General features: G+C 39.6%; 1 protein-coding gene and 1 long non-coding RNA gene across 2 annotated transcripts in view; one reads left to right on the forward strand and one right to left on the reverse strand.

The window, feature by feature from the left end:
- LOC140538152 (uncharacterized) overlaps positions 1-19,432 on the reverse strand; it is a 35,552-nt gene extending 16,120 nt beyond the window's left edge. The window contains exon 1 of the long non-coding RNA XR_011977711.1: positions 19,290-19,432. This is a non-coding gene — a long non-coding RNA (uncharacterized lncRNA). The remainder of the gene's footprint in view (positions 1-19,289) is intronic.
- On the forward strand, positions 1,665-14,326 carry adgrg1 (adhesion G protein-coupled receptor G1). The gene is made up of 14 exons (XM_072660885.1): positions 1,665-2,026; positions 8,256-8,344; positions 8,475-8,915; positions 9,103-9,151; positions 9,629-9,743; positions 10,037-10,144; positions 10,239-10,346; positions 10,697-10,739; positions 10,902-11,005; positions 11,399-11,517; positions 11,674-11,933; positions 12,142-12,241; positions 12,328-12,593; positions 12,904-14,326. Exons 2-14 carry the CDS (start codon positions 8,272-8,274, stop codon positions 13,026-13,028), a joined length of 1,911 nt encoding a protein of 636 aa, XP_072516986.1. The 5' UTR covers positions 1,665-2,026; positions 8,256-8,271; the 3' UTR covers positions 13,029-14,326.
- Positions 19,433-19,697: the final 265 nt, after the last annotated feature.

The raw sequence follows: 19,697 nt of genomic DNA on the forward strand, positions 1-19,697 counted from the left end.
GTATGGGTGCAATGTTTGTGCTCAGTGATATCAAATATCTGAAAAAAAATAAAGATATCAGTACGTAAAGCAGAATTTAGCACAAAACTAAAAGAAAGGAGTATAACAGACACAACTGAGCTTAAATCAAAGTCTCTTGCTAAAAAAATGCATGCTAAAAACAAAAGCTTTATATAAAATATGTCTTTCGGTGTATGTAGGCTAACTTTGACAATCTTATTACCATATTTGTTGTACTCTATTTGGTTGTATATATATATATATATATATATATATATATATATATATATATATATATATATATGGACTGCATCACAGGTGCCCACAGACATACATTGCAAACTGAAGTAGGTGTTGACATGCCAACGAGGAACTGAATACCTTTTCACTTGCAGCAAAGACAGTCTTATCACACACAGGCCAACACAGTTACACAGATAGGGTCCTTTCCACCTTCCAACCCCCTCTGTGGATGAGAGGCACAGACAAGGCTTTGTCAGATTTTAACTCCTTTAACAGCAGCCTCATAAGGACAGCTGAAGAGCCCAGCAAGCCAGGTGCTTTTACTGATCAATGCACACACACACACACACACACACACAAAGAAAATCTCTCTCTCTTCCTCTCACCCACTCTCAGTGTCCATACAGCTCATTATTGAGAAGGCTTGTATGTGTTTCCTTTGACCTCTGTATATCTCTCTGTTTTCACTTGCAGAAACGTGTTATGGTTGATAAAAAGAATGTGTTCATTCACACAGTTCTATTCATGTTCCAAACCCATATCAGTCCTCAAATGTATGATTAAAAAGTGACATATTTCCAACTGTACTGTATACATGTTAAAACTAAACATGATGATCTGTTGATCATTGCTTTTTGATGTTTTCCATCAGTCAATATAATTGTCCCACATTTACATATCTTTATGACAACTCTAATCAAATGACATAAAACACTGAGCAAACATCCTAAAACTTTTTTTTCCCAAAGACAAAATTTTAAATTTTAATTTTAAAAAACAAATTTTGCTGAAGAGCACATGAACAAAACCGTGGCAAACCTAATGTAGGTGTCCATAGATTTACAGAAAGCACTCTGTCAGCTATCTGCCATTTACACACAGTTACAGGGCTTTGCTGTGATGTCCTTCCCGCAATGCTGGGCTGCAGTAAAGGCATTTCACTGTTTTCTTAAATATTAGCCAAAACAATTTCCTCCTGAGGACAAGCCAAAATGCTCTGGTCCCAAAACAAAAAGCTAACCACACACTCTCAGCCACCCTCAGTGTCCCTTCATGGATTACAGCTCACTATTATACATTCAGTCGCTTAAGAAAAGCTGACCGGCAGCACTATTCACAAAAGTAGGCGCTTCTTTCACGTGGCTATATTCAGCAGTGATGAGAGGATTTTTAACCTAAAACAACACCGCTGACTTGCTGTTCTGTTAATTTAGAGTTATAAAAGGTTAAAAAGAAAACATCTGTCATTGGGATTCTTGCCAGTTCCTTTTCTCAGCGGTTTTACTCGTCATAAGCGGTAGTTTTTTGTATTATTCCGGGGGCCCATTAGCCACACTGCGTACTTTCCACCCTCAGCAGCACCTCCCCCCTCCAAAACACACACTGGCGGCTCCAGGCGGTCAGTTGCGCGCGCATACCAGACTCAAGTTGACAGCTAGCCCGAGACGGCGGTGTTTTTAGTCTAAGGATTAACACTTTCTCACAGGAACCGTGGATAAACGACACAGAAAAAGGCGACCAAGGAAGTTTCAGCGACTCTAGTAAACTAGCACACCAGTGCGTAAGGAGAGGCGGGCACGTGAGACAATTGTATTCGGCTGAGAGCACTTCTGCGTTTTAACCGTCGGGGTCGGTTGACGGAACGCCGGCTGCAGTGAGTGAGCGAGCGAGTAGTGAGCGCGCTTCGCACCACAGAGCGCTACTGTCTTCAGCCAGGAGTTGAAGGAGTTACCCCGACTAAAGGAGCAAAGAACATTTCTACGAATTAACAGTTCAACTTCAGGTAAGCTACCTAGACATTCGCTTCCAAGAGGCTTTATTTGTCAGGTGGGGTTATGGGTGCCTCAGGCTTGGCTTCACGGAGTCAAGATGTTTTATGGATTCAGTTTCTCGTAGAAAGCCCCTCATTAACACCCCCTTCAACGATTTTACGGTTTACGTTGCTTCACAACAAGCAGCCGCCAGTTGTAGATTATGTCCGTAATGTTTTTTTTTTTTTTTTTGTGCAAAGTTTCATCCTTGTGTTCAACACATAGACCTCTAAACAGAGAGCATTCGCAGGTCTTAAATGATTGTAGGAGGATAGCTGAAATGTTAAATGAGCTGTTTATTAACCAGAGTAAAATAAGGCCCATCATCTTTGACCAAGAACTAGTTATTTGTGGGTACATGTGCTCATCAACAATCAACTCAATCCAGTGGTTTTTATGTGACAAGGTCAGGCATGTAGGCAGTGGCAGTGTATCCGTCTGTAAAGATCTGTGGTGTATGGTGTATGATATTGAGAAATGAGAGAAACTGCAGTAACACTGAGGGGGGAAAACTGTTCCACTACCTGAACAAAGCATAAAATGAGTTTTTTGTGTGAGATACCACAAAAAATCCCCTAAATCTCCAGAACTCAGCGAGTTCCCCAATTAAAACTGCAAAAGATAAACGCTACCTATTGCCCCTTCATTTTTGCGTTTGCAAGGTCGTTTCACATATTCTTACATATGCACCATTGTATGTGTGATGTTTGTGGATCAGGCTTGGAGATGTTTGAGGAAATTGGAGCGCAGGTGGAGGAGCTGCAGACACATATTTACTCTGAGGCTATGAATAAATCAAAGAGACCCTGAGCCTGCTTGTCTGTCTGCCTGCCTCTAGTGTGTGCGTGCTCAAGGGAAAGGCGCATACATCACCCCTGTAACCCCTGCAAGCCCTCGATCAATACATCTCAATAGAAAGGAATGCTCCCTACAGCTCCCTTTCTTTTTTTATAGATGACTGAATGGTTCACCAGGCCCATGCTTACTGAACCATGCATTTAGTTTTTGTCACATTTAGGGGCAAAGCAGCAAAAACATGACTCAAAAACAATTGTGTGGAATGTGACGTAACAGAAGACTCGAAAACCCATTAGAAGCTGTTTCTGAATATTAAAAGAGGCAATGAGGAAGTTAATGTTTTTTTAAAATAAAAGTTAGATGTAAAAGATTTAAAAGCATACTAATGCACCCTTTCTATTCAGCCAATATAAGGAAATGAAGCTGAAAAAACTGTTAATTGCTTTCGCGAGGCCATGAAAACCGATAAAGTTTAGCCCTGCCCATTTAGGCTGATGTAATAATCAGCCTGGACTGTTTTTTGAATGAGGCAGGGCAGCCAAACAGAACATATAGTACACTTATGTAGATATTACCAGTAAGAATGAGTGTTAAATGCAGTAACCTGTAATCATAAAGCTAGTGGTATACTTTAAACGGTGAAAGACCCAAACAAAATATAACGCTAAATGTATACACATAAGTACATATGATATACCCCAGCAGACATGGAATACCCATAATTCCCTGTGTTGTTGGTTTAAGGATTTGGTCTCAGCTTTTCTGAGGAAGTCCAATGTTTATATTGTTCATGAGAGGCGATCTGCACAGCAATGAGCAGCAACAGGCTCACACAAGTAATGAGGTGTCCGGAATTCCTCACTAACTGGTTTGAATTTTATGCATGAAGGAGATAGTGAATAGGGCACAGTTTCAGTGTACTTGAGCACAGCTGCACAGTGCACGGGTGAATAATTGTCAGGAGGAGGTAATGATCAGGACCCATCACCATTCGGGAAAGGTCTCAGAACAAATGACATAATGATTAGAATCAACCCAGTTGGAGGGGTTCTCAAAACAAAGTGGCGATTAGGACCAATTCAGTCCAGATGGAGGCCACAACAAAAGAATCAGTGTTGACACAATTACAATACAATACAAAATATGATGTTCTTTGCTTTGTTTTTATACAAAATAATTTCAGATTTGAATTTGAATTCATTCTGATTTGAAACAGTGTATCAAAATGGGATCTTCAGTCTTTAGCAAGGGGCTCTCATTTACCATCTTATATGAAAAGCACTGTCACCAATCAACTAGGCACCTAGCAGGGTAAAGTGGGCAGGGAGGGGGAGGGACTTGTATTAATCAACTGTCTAAGGTTATAATAATTTATGTCATGGGGTTTATTTTGCTAGCGGGCAGATTGAACATAAAAAATAGTTTTGGAAAAAACTAACTGCGAAGTTCAGAAGCAGGGCTTTGCAGATTGTACCACATTTTTAAGATAAAAAAATATCAAATTAATTGTTGACCTTGAATTTGAAAATATGTGCACTGGTATGCCCCTAGTGGACAGGCATGTAAGCTATGAACAAAGTGCAAATATGACCATGTTATCACTGATATATTAACAAAAGGCACACATTCTGTAACTCTTAGAGAGATATAATAATTTATTCTGACGGTTTGTGGTATATAAAACCACACACATAATAAGTGGAAAGAAACCATGTAGGATATGGGCTCTTACTACTTACTACTGTAACAGTCTGCCTGTGCTGCAGGTTGTCAGCGTATGTCTTTATATCTTTTCAGTTGCTTTGGTTTTCCTGTCTGAACCACTCATGTTCAGCTGCATGTCTCCGGCAGTTTCTACCTGCCACTGCTGAAACGTTACACCAGCACCGCACAAAGTCTCAAAGCCACAGAAAGCCCTCTTCCTCTCTATTCTTTTACATTATTATGTGCATTCTCTAGCCTGAATGGCCTGTGTCTTAATTCTGCTTGGGTGTGATATCACAAGGCAAGACCACAACAGTCAGGCCTCGTTCCACTGTTCCGCTACAGCAGCTCTGTCAGACAAAACCCCTAACTCCACTGACTAATGCATGCCATGTTATTATCAATGTACACAGCTGTATGCTTGACAGCCTGTATGCCTTGAACATGTTGAATCATCATGAGGAACCACTACTGTCTGTGTGAACTGTGTTAAAAGATAAAAGAGTCACAAAAAGGACATGCGAGGCCAAAACAAATTACGAGTTTGGGTGGAGGTGTGAAATTGTCTGTGCAAAAATTTTCCTTTTATCTTAGTGAGAGAATACCACAGAAGAGCAAAGTCACCCATTTGTGTTTATGTTTTTTTTATGCAGAGAGCATCACCCCCCCCCCAAGTCAGAATTCAGCGAAGGCTGTACACACCCTCACACAAGCGGTCACCATGGCAGTTCAAGTAATGAAAAGGGAAATTCTTTCAGTGAGGCCCCCATAGCTCGAACAATAGATCTCAGGGAGAGGGAGAGGGAGAGAAAAAGAACGGGTGAGGGGGTGGGGGGCACAAAGTTCAGGCCCACCCCTTCCAAACAGCACAGAGGATCTGAGCACTCTCTGTGCAGTAGATGAGCTGGCTGTGTCGGGGCATTTTACAGAAACTCATGCAGTTAACTAGCCTAGTGTTGATCATTATTTACACAGACATGTCGTGTGCTAACTCTAAAAAAAGGGTTCTTCCAGTTCTCTGGCATACTGAGTTGTTCCAGAACTAAATAAAGATCGTAGAAACACTGCCAAAGCTTTAAGGGCAAATATCTGACTAGTAAAAAGATGCAGGAGACCACAGACCATCTTTCTTGCGCTCACAACTGCCTTCAGTGTAACTCACCATGTAAAAAATGACCGAAAGTGCATGAGTCACTTTCTCATTGTATGCCAACTGTCTGCAGGTGTTGAGGACTGTGCGGAGTCTGTTCCTACAGGTTTGTGCATGTCTGGTCTGGTTTAAACCTCCATGAATAGGTGAAAGCTGCTACAGAGTGTGCACATCTCTTCTGTGTGTGCGTTTCATTTCTCAGATGGAAACCCGCATGACATGAAACTTCACCTGAATGGTTTACCATGCCCTTACTTATGCAGAGTGCAACAGTGTTGTAAATATAACCACTAGACACTTGGTGTGAAAAAACATGTGCGCATGCAAAAGACCTCAAGAAATCTTTATATCTCAGTCAGTCCACTGAAATGAAAAACAAGATCATGACAGCAGTAACTTACACTGACTCAAGCTCTGAGAACCTGCAGTGCAATTAAAGGATATATTTGGTATTTTTCATGTAATGGCATGCTGGCTGTGAAACACTATAATTGAGGTTGTCATTTAGGACTTTTCTAGTATGAAGGAATATATTACAAAAATATATTACAAAAACAATAGGTAAACACTTAAATACAGCATCAGATCATCAGAGCAAGTATTTAGGATGACCCACAGCATACCATAATGGATGGCTGGGAGGATGCTGGTGTCCTCACTCCAACCCTGCTGATAGCTTCATGACTAACCTGATCCAAACATCCAAACGATATATCATATCAAGATGTTGTTAGACAACTTGATGCAGAATTGCAGAACTGAATAAGATATAATTATAAGACAGATAGATCAATAGATCGATTTTTTTTGTCATTATGCATGCACATTGCTGTGTGGGCAGCGACTGTCTTGTCTCTTGGAGAGGGCCTACGTTTTCACAGGGCAGGACTCGGCTGTGAATTAGTTCCATAGACAATTTGTTTACAATGTCAGATATATCACCCTTAATAACACACTGACCCTGTTCTTACCCAAGTGATTTTGATACTGATTTGACTGGGCTATCAAATTATCTTGGCAGTTTTTGGAAACAAATAGTACACATGCACCTGAATTTACACTGTAGTCAGTCTTATTCAATAGTTTGGGCACCCTTGGTCAAATGCCACATTTTTCTTTTTTTATTGAGCAGATTCTGAGGCTAATTAATATTTTCTTCAAATCCTAATACAGTTACTCTGTCTTTCATTACATTACAAAATGCAAACATTTGTGCCTCTAACAAAGTCAGTCACCTCCTCTTTGGCGGATATGACAGCTTGCACACAGCAGACTACAAAATGTGCAAATAAATCAACAATTCTAAAATGTCTACAAGTATATCTTGCCACAGCTGAGGTCAAAGTACAGCATCTACCATTTGAAAGAGACCACACACGATTGACTTTAATGGGAGGTGTACATGGAGACCCTTGCTTTCACAAAAAAAGCAAGACTAAAGCTTTCCAGAGAACATCTAGACCAAGACCAGGACATCTGAGACAATGTGCTTTGGACAAATGAATCCAGAGTTTAATTATTTGGACACAGTAACAGAAGACACGTTTGTTGTAAACCAGACAAAGCATTTGTACACAAGAACCCATATCATTTGTGAAGCATGGATGTGGAAATGTAAAGGTTTAGGCCTGCTTTTTTGCAGTAGTGCATGGAGAGCTATACAACATACAAGCATCCACTAGGAATGCTTTGTATCAGAGGGCAATTGAGGAAAATGTGAGACCATATGTCCAAAAACTAAAGCTCAAATATCACACAGCTGAAAGAATTCTGCATGGAGGAGTAGGTTGAACTTTCTCACAGTTGATGTCAAAGACTGCTTGATCAATGTAGGAAATGTCTAACGGAAGTTATTTCAGCCAGGAGAGGAGTGAGCAGATACCAGCTATTAGGGAAATTGGTATTCTAAAATACCAAATTTCCTTTTTTAATGAATTACATTGTATGATCAAAGATATTTCTTCAGTTTTATTGGTTTAGTTATATTATATACATCTTACATGATGATCAAATGTCCATATGTTGTCCTAACGTTTTCAAATCACTGTAGCATTTTACACAACACATCATTAATGCAGGGTCATTGGTTGCAACATGAATAGAACACTAAGCAGCTGTAGAGAAATTGTAGAAACATGCTAGCGTTCTTTTGCTACTAAAAAAAAGAAAAAATCCTTTGTGTCCTACAACTTATTCATAAGGGAACAAGCAAACAGAGTAAAGACTCAAATCTCTTTGTGGCTGCAAACAGAGTCAGTCCTTATCATATGTCTGCTAAGAAAGAATTTACTTTCTCACAAGTAGTAGTCATAGATCTGGTATTTAGGCATGGTGTATTTTTAAGATAGAGCAAATGTGTTTCCCTGATAAAAGTCCTACAATAGATTGTGGGGTATAGTAGGCTGCCCTTCTCAGGAACTTTGTGTTTCCTACAGATAATCACTATAAGCTTTGCTTAACAAGTTATAGTAAAGTTCATTGAAGCAGTACTGAACACAGTTTTTCCACTCAGAATGTTCTTAGAGTGTGTTATCTCGGTTGCTTTTCAGGAGTTATTAAGGTGTTATGATGGATCCAGGTATCAGAACCATCAGAGGAATCCTGACACTGTTCTTTCTTACATTGTTTTGGAGGCAAGGTGAGTAATCTATTCTAGTATTAGTTCAAATTATAGTAGCACAATATTTGAGCTAATATCAGAAATATTTGAGTCACCACGTGTTCTTCTGTCTTTAGTATTGTTTATTTTGTTTTTGTTGTAAATATAGTGGCACCAGAGATTGACAAGGCTTTCAAGATGTGTGGAACTTGGATCCACAGTAACAGTTTGAGAAACCTGACCTTCGATTTAAATACTGGATGTGAAGCTATCTACATTTCAGCCAATAACAGCACGCTGTCTGTCCGCAGCAAGATCACAGCTCACTGCAGCAATTCCAGTTTTAAGACCCTATCTTCTTCTCCGGGGCCTACTCACTTCTGTGTGTTCTGGGAACCACTGCTGGACTTGCTGATCATTGAGGTGGATAGACAGAACATTACACTCTGTGAATCACAGGGCTTGCAGACCACATGCTGTGCTCACCCCTCTTCTGGGACACAGGAAAGTGCACAGCAGTATGGTATTGTGAATGCCAGCGTCCATGGGGACATACTCACCAACAATGTAATATCAAAGTTTGAGTTTAAAGGCGACCAGATAAACTGCAGTAAGACTCCTATTGTTTTCATTCTGCATTCTGTTTCTGTCATAGTAAATACATCCCCAAAATGGTAACATTAAATGTATGTTAATGCAGGAATATTTCATTCCTTTCAAAATAATGTTGCATCATACTTATTGGCCCACTCATCAGAAAATGTAATGTTTGACCCATCATTCTTTCCCACTTGCAGAAAATGAGTTCTGTGATAAGGCAACCAAAGACGCCAGTGGGGCAAACATGTAAGACAGATGCATTTCTTTGTTTAATAATCCAGCTGTTATTTAAACATCAGATAATACCATAAATTCATATGCTTGTGTAACAGATTCTGATTCAAGCAAAACGTTTTTGGTCACAAAAAGGAAGCTAAAACCCATGACATGGACGGGGATTTGTATTATTCACACGATCAGCTCATTCGTGGCCACAGACTGACATTATTGACTGGCAACATGTGTGCAACTTTGCAGTTGTGCTGTCTAATCAGTTCTTTGTGTGAACCCACCCATTCCTGTGCATGCATGTAGTGTGAGGGTGTCGTAGCCGTGTTGCATATAGCACATGGTTATAAGCAAGTTGGGCGGTTAATTTGAATGGTTGTGAAGGCTCTTACAAACAGATACCACAACATAACCAACAAAACAAAAGCTGGACAAACTGTCCAAACTTCTAGGAGACACTTTAGTTTCTAATGTGTGTCTAATGTGTGTCCATAGGATAGAGGATGCAGTGATGAGGTCCAAAACCCTTGGCAATGTGGATCTTCCATGTGCGCAGAGCGCAGTAATTGAGATGAATGAAGACTTTGCAGGATACAATGTTACTCTGACTGTAAGTGTCCACGTGCACACACACACACACTTTGTCAAACACTTTTCTCGCTGTACTATGGAATAACAGAAAGCTTTTAATCTTGACCCAGTTTCCCAAAATGAACTTGAAACTGTTAAGATGACCTTAACAAGAATGTAACCAAGCAATGTGATGCTTGTTGTAAAGATATATCTCTATTTATCTATCTATCTATCATATATATATATATATATATATATATATATATATATATATATATATATAGTATGTGTATGTGTGAGTGAAAGTAAATGAAATTTGTTCTGTTTCAGGAAAATGTGGCTTCTCCCTCAGTGCACCTACCTGCCTGCCTAAAACCTGCAAATACAATAAAAGCTAAAGTAGTCTGTACCTACTACAAGAATATCACCATGTTCCAGGTGCGATGGCATTTTTTTTTTACAGTGAAATAAGAACATTGCATGTTAGACTGGATGGCAGAAGTTTACATGCAATGCTTCCATGTGATTCCAGGGTTCTGCAATGGTTTTGGATGACATTATTGGGATCTCTGTGGAAAATGAGATCATCACAAACCTCCCAGAGCCTGTCAGAATTAAGTTCCATCACTCTGACATTCTGGTAAGTGTGTGTGTCAGTTGTTACAACAAACACTCCTTTGTTTACCATTTGCTGTGAAGTATAAAGTCTGTGTGGTTACAGTAAGCTCATATCTCACTTGAACATCCGTTTCCGAACAGGAGGCTACATGTATTCTCCTACTGTCATACAGATAAAGTGAAAACCACTTCAAAGCGCTTGTGAGGGTTAAAAAACTCTTATGTTAGAGATGCAAGAAATGAAAGATACCAAGCATTTTTTTGTTTATACACTGGGAACCTTAAACTCTTTCTATGACAGATTGTTACGACATTTTAAATAGCTTCTATGTCTGATATTTACTATTATATACTTATCTACTTTTTTGCTAGGCAAATCAAACTGCAACGTGTGTTTCATGGGATACAAGAAAAGGTGGGTCCACCTCCCAAAAAACAAACAAACAAAAAAATGATAACATCTTGTCGTATCTCATTGTGTTATAATACCAAACACCATAACAACGGACATGTCTAACTCTGATAATGCACAAGACATGATGGTGTCTCATTCACATTTTTTTTCATTCCTCTGTAGATAAGGAGATTAACTGGAGGAAAGACGGTTGCAAAACAGTTCACATAAGCTCAAAGGAAACAGAGTGCTGCTGTAACCACCTAACATACTTCGCTATTCTTGTAGTGAGTGACAGGTTTATTACATTTCAATTCTGCAATTTGGCAAGCCATTCAGTGTCTTTCAATTCTTTATTTAAAAAAAAGACATGTTTCCTTTTGCTAAAAAGACTGAATAAACATGATCAGCAACAAAGATGTGTACAATTTTGAGAAACAAGCAAAACATTTGAATATGTTTCTTTCAAATAAACCATTGGAACCAATTTATTGAAACAATATTGGAAAATAATCCAAGTTCTAGACTTAATCAGTGCCCAGGAAACCTGTCCTTGGTGTTCAGACAATAATAAGTGTTTTTTTTATTGTCATAGTATTGTTCAGTATTGTACATTGTCATACTACACTTTGTCTCAGTACTGAATTCCACTGAAAGCATCTTGTGTCCCTCTTGAACAGCAAGTGAACCCTACAAAAACACTGCGCCATCTACAGGCCCTCACCTTCATCACAGCTGTGGGCTGTGCCGTGTCTATTGTGAGCTGTATTGTTCTCTTCATTTCTCTCTGCAGGAAAAGGTGATTTGCAGCTTCTGTCTCTCTTCAGTCTGCTATCTGTAGTGCAGTGTTAAAGGATGTGTTATGGGAGCTTTTTTCATGAACCTTTGTGAACTGTTTATTTTTTGTGTTTATGTATGTCTTGTGTTAATGGCCTCCTACCTTTCTGAACTCCAGGAGACCAAAAGACAAGTCCAGCCTAGTGCACCGTGGCCTTGTAGTGGCGCTCTTCTTTTTGTGCTTTCTCTTTGTCCTCACTGGCACCATTGCCAATTTGGGGCAAGATGGGGTGTGTCAGTTCATGGGCGCGCTGTTGCACTATGCGCTGCTTAGCACACTCTGCTGGATGGCTGTGGAAGTCTTCCACACATTCTGGATGATCTCTATGATATTCAGCCTTTCACCAAAACCATGGATCTGGTATCTGCTGGGATTTGGTAATTATACATTGTTTTTTTTATAGATTGTTTTTATTCCTGACATTTACATTTGTATGCACTAAAACCATCATTTAAAAAAGTAACTCATTAATCAGTTTTTTAGTCTATCCTCAACTTTTAGAAATAAACAGGGCACTTTTCATACTGTGTCTAACACTGATTCATATAAATGTTCAATATTTGCATTATTGTTTTTATATTACAGGTTTCCCAGCTTTGCCTGTGGTTATTCTGGCATCCATGGGGAACATTTATGGTCAAAGAATCATTATGCCAAGTGATGATGCATCAAAGCCCTATCGCATGTAAGAGGAAATGAAATCACAGGTGTACCTTGTGCAAAAGAGGTCCATCTCCCTGTACTAAACTCATTATGTTCTGCGCTCCTCAGGTGCTGGATGACAGAATCTCATGCTGCCTTACTAGCCCACTTTATACTGAATGTTGGCTTCCTGGCTGCTGTGGTGACCTCTGGTTGCATAATGCTTTTCCTGGTGGTTAGAAAGGTTAGTAACAGAGAGGAGTGGAGAAGCAAACGTGTGGCCTTTCTCAGCATCTGGGGCCTTAGCTGTCTATTTGGCACCACCTGGGTACTGGCCTTTGGATCAACTTCAGAAACGGTCATCTTTTTCTTCTGCATCATCAACTCCCTGCAAGGTAGGTTCTCAGACTAAACTAAGGTCAAGGTACAGATTATCTAAAGGCCAGTATGTAGATGTGAAACAATGTACTAGGAATATTATGCTGTTCCTGCCAAAACAATTTCAGAAGAAATGGCCCTGACTGTGATGAACTATTCTAGAAAAGCTGATATAAACTCCTTATGGTCAGCATGCTTGAAGCGTAATGCTGCTTAATGCTGCTTTAAAAACCTGAAAGTATTTGTATTGTAAGCCGTAAATAAAATGAACACATCACAATGTACTATGGATTATATTCATTACTATATTCTGTGTTATTCTCACAGGACTTTTCCTCATGTTGCGGTTTTATGCTCTGGAGCGGATGCGAAAGAAGTCTGAATTTAGTACAGATGGTAGCAGCACTGGATCCACAAGGCAGAACATGTTACAAGCCCAAGATAAGAGCTAGGAACCAATTCCTCATTGCAACTTTTGACAAAGAACTTTTAAAAGTGGCTGTCATATACAGGTCTGTGTCCAGTGACTTATCTGAGTGACCGGGGTAAGAGCAGTCAGTGACTGTAAAAATGGATTTACCGTCTGTTTAAAAGAAAGAAAGAAAGAAAAACAAATCAAGCATTTCTTTCATACCATAGCAAAACTGAAACATGGCATTTTAGTTGCGCTGGTAAACCTGATTACTGCAGTAGGCAGGTATCATGCTTACAAGCCATCTATGTTTCAGTGAAAATGTTAGAACATTCTCAAAATGTGTTCTTCATGTTATGTATGCTCTTTAATTTGACAAGATTAAGATTCAGCGCAGTCACTGTTTACAGCTTTGGCGCTAAAGTTATCTGTCTACGAAAAACAGGAACAAAAATGTAATTTGTTCTAGTTGTAGTCTCCTGAACTCCTTAACTGTGTTCAACATGGCTGTTGGAATAAGATGATGCTGTTGCTGACACAGGCCTGGTTCTGTGTGTTAATTTTTTTCATGTATTCACAAGGGCATTCTTAAAGATTTTTATTTCTGTATTCATATCCTGCAGGTCAGGGTCTTTGATATGCCTCCTTAAAGTATTGCACTGAATAGAGTGAAAAGGATAGAGAGGATTTAGCTAGAGATAATATGCAGGGCCAAAATGCTTCATCTGGAGTAAGCTAAATCTTGTAGTTGGTAAGCTTATCCTTTATTTCTAAGTGGTTTGTTTCATTCTGTTAAAAGAACCCTGCACTTTAGGCTTATGCTTTGGTTTACTACTGTGCAAAACTACTGGACTTAGATATCATAAGAAGCAGCCAGTACTTTGATAAAGGTAGTTTTTTTTTTAGCCACTGGTTTTGATTGGTACGTTAGACACATATTAACTTTATGCTTTGATTTCTAATGCTAAATGACTGATAAATCTGACTGTGCTGGAAATAAGAGGAATTGATGGTTATGCTGTAAACAGTATTTTAGGTGTATATTTCACAATGCTGTTTACTGTGGTACATTCAAGGTTCTTATAAAACCAGGAGGTCTTCCAATGTGCATCATGTTCCTTGAAGTATCTTTTGAGAATGAAAAAAAAAAACTTTTGGAATCACTGTCTTTGAAATAGCAACACTGTGTAACTCTGCCACCCTAAACTATGAGGCACTTTTTTATTTATTCTGATACTGAAGCTAAGCTTTACACGTCTTTTGTATTTGTACAATTTGTGGTTGTTTTAGAAAAATGTGTTCCTTATGTTGTATGACAATAAAAGCTAATGAAATTAATTGTGTGGGCAAGAATGTTGTATGTTCCACAGCTAGGGTTATACAATATGACTTTATTTAAAAAAAAGTTTTCAAATCAAAACTGCTAAGACACACTAGGTATTGTACAATAATACTGGGGGGTGCTTACACACACACACAACATTACTTCATGCTCTGTGTAAGTGAATTTAGTTAACCTAAAAATGGATATATTCACATTTTCTACTCCCCATCAGAACAAAGAATCCATTTCTTTTGGATTCAGTATCAGCTTTGCTGGCAGACTAAGAAAAGGTTCAGATGCGCTCTTAAACTTGAACCTTTTTTGTGTATCTGGGTATACAAAACAGTAACCCACAAAAAGTGAGGTGTGACCCCAGATATAGGCACAGTGAATTACTCTAAATATCTAAATGTAACTTGGCACACAAGCATCTGAAAGCCTGAACACATCAGGGAAAAGAGGAGCTGTACTGTTTTGTACCTACATCAACAGCAGCACAAAGTACGCACTTGTCTGAAATTAGTCTTTGCTTCCAGGATTCTGGATGATGTCACTGGGATCTCCACGGACAAGGAGATCATTATACTGTAAGTAGCAGTATTCAAGCTACATGACCTTGGAATTCCAGCAAACCTGAACTGGGCTGGTCTGGTCTCTTGGAAATTAACACAGCGCACACACTTTACAATGGTACTATTGTACTATTAAGGAACATTGATCATTTACGATCATTTGCACTATTTAAAACATCCTAATGTAAGTGACGACTCCACACTTTTATTGATGCTTTGATGTAGGGCTGGGCAATATGGTAAAATGACTATCACAATATTTAAAGACTTTTTTCGCGATACACAATATCTATTATGATACATGTAATCACAGACTAAAAAAAGTAGAAAAATATTCTTATAAACTACTATTTAGATATTCTCACATACTGAATACAGTGATTTATTCAATCACAATTCACACACACTAACCTCCATCTAAAGCAACTTTTGATGGGCATTACTATAATACATATAAACTCACACACTGTGTGTGTGTGTGTATGTGTGTGAATGTGGGTCAAGACGTGAATTACACTTCGACTGTAGGGGGAGCACAGAAGCAAGAAATGCTAATGCTTTAAAGTACCGTCACATTGTGTAAAGTCTTTAATGCTCCCCACCTTGATTTCTATCACACTCTAAGGATTACTAATTAGTAACTACATGCAAAGCAATGTTCTTATTTTATAACAGTGGGGGAAAAGACAGGTGGTTAAATCAACTTAATTTTTTTTTCAGAATTCAACGTATGTTTTTATTGTGGGTTTACAAGGCAGTAAATGGACTGGAATCCAGTTACATAATAGACTTGTCTCAACTTTATTTTCTTTTACTGCTGTCTGTAGCAATTTTTCTTTTTATTTGTCTGTTTTATCAGTTTACGGTTATTTTTTTTATAAAGCACTTCATTGCAATAGCAGTTGTCTGTGCTATACATAATATTACTCTTATTTGAGTAATAACTGCCAGAGATGTTCCAATCCTAAAGAAACCAACTCTAGACAGCTTGGACATCGGCAACTACAGACCCATATGTCTTCTCTCCTTCCTCTCAAAGATTCTTGAACGTTTCCTCTCCAACCAACTCTCTCTCTTTCTCACTTTGAACAATCTACAGCACCCTAACCAGTCTGGCTTCAAAGCAGTACACTCTACTGAAACTGCTCTCATTGCAGTTACAGAGAAGCTCCATGCAGCTAAATCTGCTAAACTGTCATCGGTTCTGATTCTCCTCGACCTCTCCACAGCTTTTGACACAGTGAACCACAAGATTCTTCTGTCTATCCTTGCCAGCCTTGGAATTACCGGATCTACCGGTTAGCATCGTACATGTAGGGACGTTCAAGACTCGACTACTGCAACTCTTCTGGCTGGTCTCCCTTTGCGCACCATCAGGCCCCTGCAACTTATCTAGAATGCAGCGGCACGGGTTGTCTTTTTGAAATTCAGCCATGTCACTCCACTGCTGCGTTCTCTTCAGTGGCTTCCTGTAGCCGCCCGCATCAGATTCCAAACCCCGATGCTGGCCTACAAAGCCAAGAACGGACCAGCCCCTCCGTACTTGATGGCAATGGTCAAAAGCCAATCCGCACCAAGAGCCCTTCGAGCTTCAAGTCTGGCTCGGCCTGACCCGCCATCCCTTAAAATTCACGGAAGACAAGCGTCCAGGCTATTTTCTGTCCTGGCACCAGAACGAACTTCCCCTGGGTGTCTGAACAGCAAAAGTCACTCACTGTCTTCAAACGCAGACTGAAGACCCACCTCTTTTGTGAGTACTTGGGCGAGTAGTAGAGTACTATGGCCTCCATATTGACTTGTGTCTAAACGTAGAGGTATCTTTGAATTTTGTATGTCGCTCTGGATAAGAGCATCTGCTAAATGCCTTAAATGTAAATGTAAATAACTATTTAACAGCATTTAAATGCATGTAAAATATTTAAATGCATTCTATGAAAGTCAAAAGGTCCACAAGATAAATGTCCCAATAAGCAGGTGGTGCAGTCAAGGAATAGGTAATAGATATACTCTCTTAATTCCCTACCATAATCAGCCAAACTAAACTAGCTCCACCCTGTGGAGGTTAAAGAAACAAAAAGACAAACAGAGAAACATGACTCAGTCCCGAGAAAAGTCTTCCACGCTGGGCTACAAGACTTCTGCCCAAATGTGCTCAAAAGAACAAAGAGGAGAAAAGAATTTTAATAACTATCATAATAGTACACATTTACTTAAACACTCAGTTCCAACATGTATCTAGAGGAAGATCACTTGTAAACATTCTAAAACAGGTGACAAAGTTTACAAAAGCAAAAGGATGTTAGAAAGGAGAGGCTATAGAATTGTGTGATATGAATACTAAGAATTACTAAGAATACCTGTATATTTTATTTTATAAGACTCAATCAATTCGTAATTAGTATTACAAATTAAAAATGTTTATTTAAGTATGTATGCGCTGTGGAAGCTGTTGAAGGTCACTATCATTACTATCATCATCTTATCGGGGGGGGGGCAGTGGTGGCTCAGCGGTTAGAGCGCCAGGCTATCGATAACAGGGTTGTGGGTTCGATTCCCGGGCTCTGCAAGCTGTCACTGTTGGGTCCTTGAGCAAGGCCCTTTACCCTCTGGAGTTGGCTGCCCACCGCTCTGGGGGTGTGTGTGTACTCACTGCTAACTAACACACGTGTGTGTGTGTGTGTGTGTGTGTGTGTGTGTGTGTGTGTGTGTGTGTGTGTGTGTGTGTGTGTGTGTGTGTTCACTACCAGATGGGTTAAATGTAGAGAACACATTTCGCTGTACACTGTACAGTGACAAATACATACAAATAAATACCTTATCTGCTCAGTCCAGTTCAGGGTTGCAGTGGCAATTAGGCAAACACAGCTCTTGTGCTTGCCTAAGCTCAGCTCTTGAAAACATAGATACCTAAACTCCTCCACCTTGGAGTAGGGACTAGAGATGCAAGGATCAATCAACTATGCATTGGCCAATTTTCAGCCCAAATGTGTTAATTTAACCGATCCTGAAAGCTGGTCAGACCGTAAAATCCATATTTTGCACGTTGCTGCTGCTCTGTCTAAGGTCACAGGATTCTGTAGTTATCAAACCAGTAGACGACAATACAAACCTCACTCATGACTGCAGAAACCCCATTAAGGCCAGCGTTAAAATCCCCTACACATTTTTTTTTTTGCTATATCTGACTCATATACTAACTCATTTGTACACTGGAAAACTGAGGGAAGTAGAGTAAATACTTTTTTCCTCTTAGTACCTCCAGTGGTGCGGCACATAGCAGCAGCGGCCACACCGGGAACAACAAAAGCGGTACAGCACCAACATCTACCAGTGCCAGACCCTGCCACAGATGAGGAATCAGCCTCAACCTTTGCTTTCGGAAGCCACTGAATGAACAACACTAATATCAATGTTTCTTCCAGTTCAAGACTTCTGTCTTGGTACATTATCATGCCAGAAGTGCCTATTAGAAGATGGGATGCACATGGACAGCCAACAAAACTAAAATAGGCTGTGACATTAAAGCGATGATTAACAGGGCCAAAGTGTGCCAAGGCAACATTCTCCACATCATTACATCTGCCCTACCAGTCTGGATTGTTAATTTTCTAGGTTGTGGATCAAGCTTTTGCTAAACAAGAGAAGTTTAGCCTAAACAGCCTCTAACAGTCAAGTGTTTAATGTGTAAAACATCACCAAAAGGCCATTTAGGAGGTATGGTTCCAATAAGCAGTGGAATCAACAAACATACATTATTGTCAGAGGTTGTCATTTCTGGTAGTTTTGAAAGCAATGAAATTTGAGAAGCAGAAGCAAAGTGAGATGATTTCATACTTAAGACTCGGCTAATTCGGCTTGCAAGAAACCATTTGGATAAATTGTCATCTATTAACAAAACGATCCTGACGACCAGATTGCAAACAGCCGGAATGCTAGCTATATATCGTTGCTGCCTTCAACTTGAATATTACCAACTAAGGATTTTGCTTACAGCACAAGTGTGTATACCTGTGAACACTTCTGAAACCAGGCTAGAAAGAATACTATGATTAACACTTAATCGATTACAGCAAGTCTACCGTGCTTTGGTCGTCTCCGGAACATTCTTGAGACAAAATACTTAAAAATGGTGCATAACTCAAACTGAACGTCTTAACTCAAACTCAACGCTTTTATGTCCTCTGTCAAAGACCGATAACCAGTGCAGTTAGCTGCAGAATTAGCATGTTACCTCGCTTGCTAGCAAATGAGCTATCCAATAATTTGTTAGATAGCTAGCGAGCTAACAGTTACAACAGTCCTAATGTATTTCACGTGTGTTCATTCTTAGCCGACGTTGAAATGACGTTATAGAAAAATGTTCAAATTGAGCCGGAGTTGTGTTTGAACGGAACACTAAGCCTACCGTTAGTGGTAGTCTGGCTTTTATCGCTCGACAGCTAGCATCTCGAGAAGTACTAAACGGTCCCACGATGATGTCCGCAGGTCCAGCCTGGTTAAAAGTGGCATCGTGTCGGCAGAAAGCAGCGCTATCGGAGCGCTATCGGAGTTTTCGACTGACGTTTGCGTTCGATTGCATCAGGTTATAACGAAGACCGAAAGCCGATGTGTTTCATCACAATAGACCAGTGTCATTTAAACGTAAACATGTTTATTCAAGCGGTTGTCTGTGGTATCATTCAAGTTTTTTCATATTTTTCATTTTTTTTATTCATATTTTTTTTCTTAAGTCAAATTAGTTATGGGTAAGTATGTACATACACACACACACACACACACACACACACAGACTATGTTGGCCCTCACTGTGTGG

The sequence above is a fragment of the Salminus brasiliensis genome, chromosome 17, assembly GCF_030463535.1.
Source record: "Salminus brasiliensis chromosome 17, fSalBra1.hap2, whole genome shotgun sequence".
In the NCBI taxonomy this organism is placed as follows: Eukaryota; Metazoa; Chordata; class Actinopteri; order Characiformes; family Bryconidae; genus Salminus; species Salminus brasiliensis.

Coding starts and splice junctions, on each gene's coding strand:
- adgrg1 (XM_072660885.1), top strand. CDS start 8,272: ATGATGGATCCAGGTATCAGAACCATCAGAGGAATCCTGACACTGTTC. Junction 8,916..9,102: donor AGGCGACCAGATAAACTGCA/GTAAGACTCCTA, acceptor TCCCACTTGCAG/AAAATGAGTTCTGTGATAAG. Junction 10,740..10,901: donor TTCATGGGATACAAGAAAAG/GTGGGTCCACCT, acceptor ATTCCTCTGTAG/ATAAGGAGATTAACTGGAGG.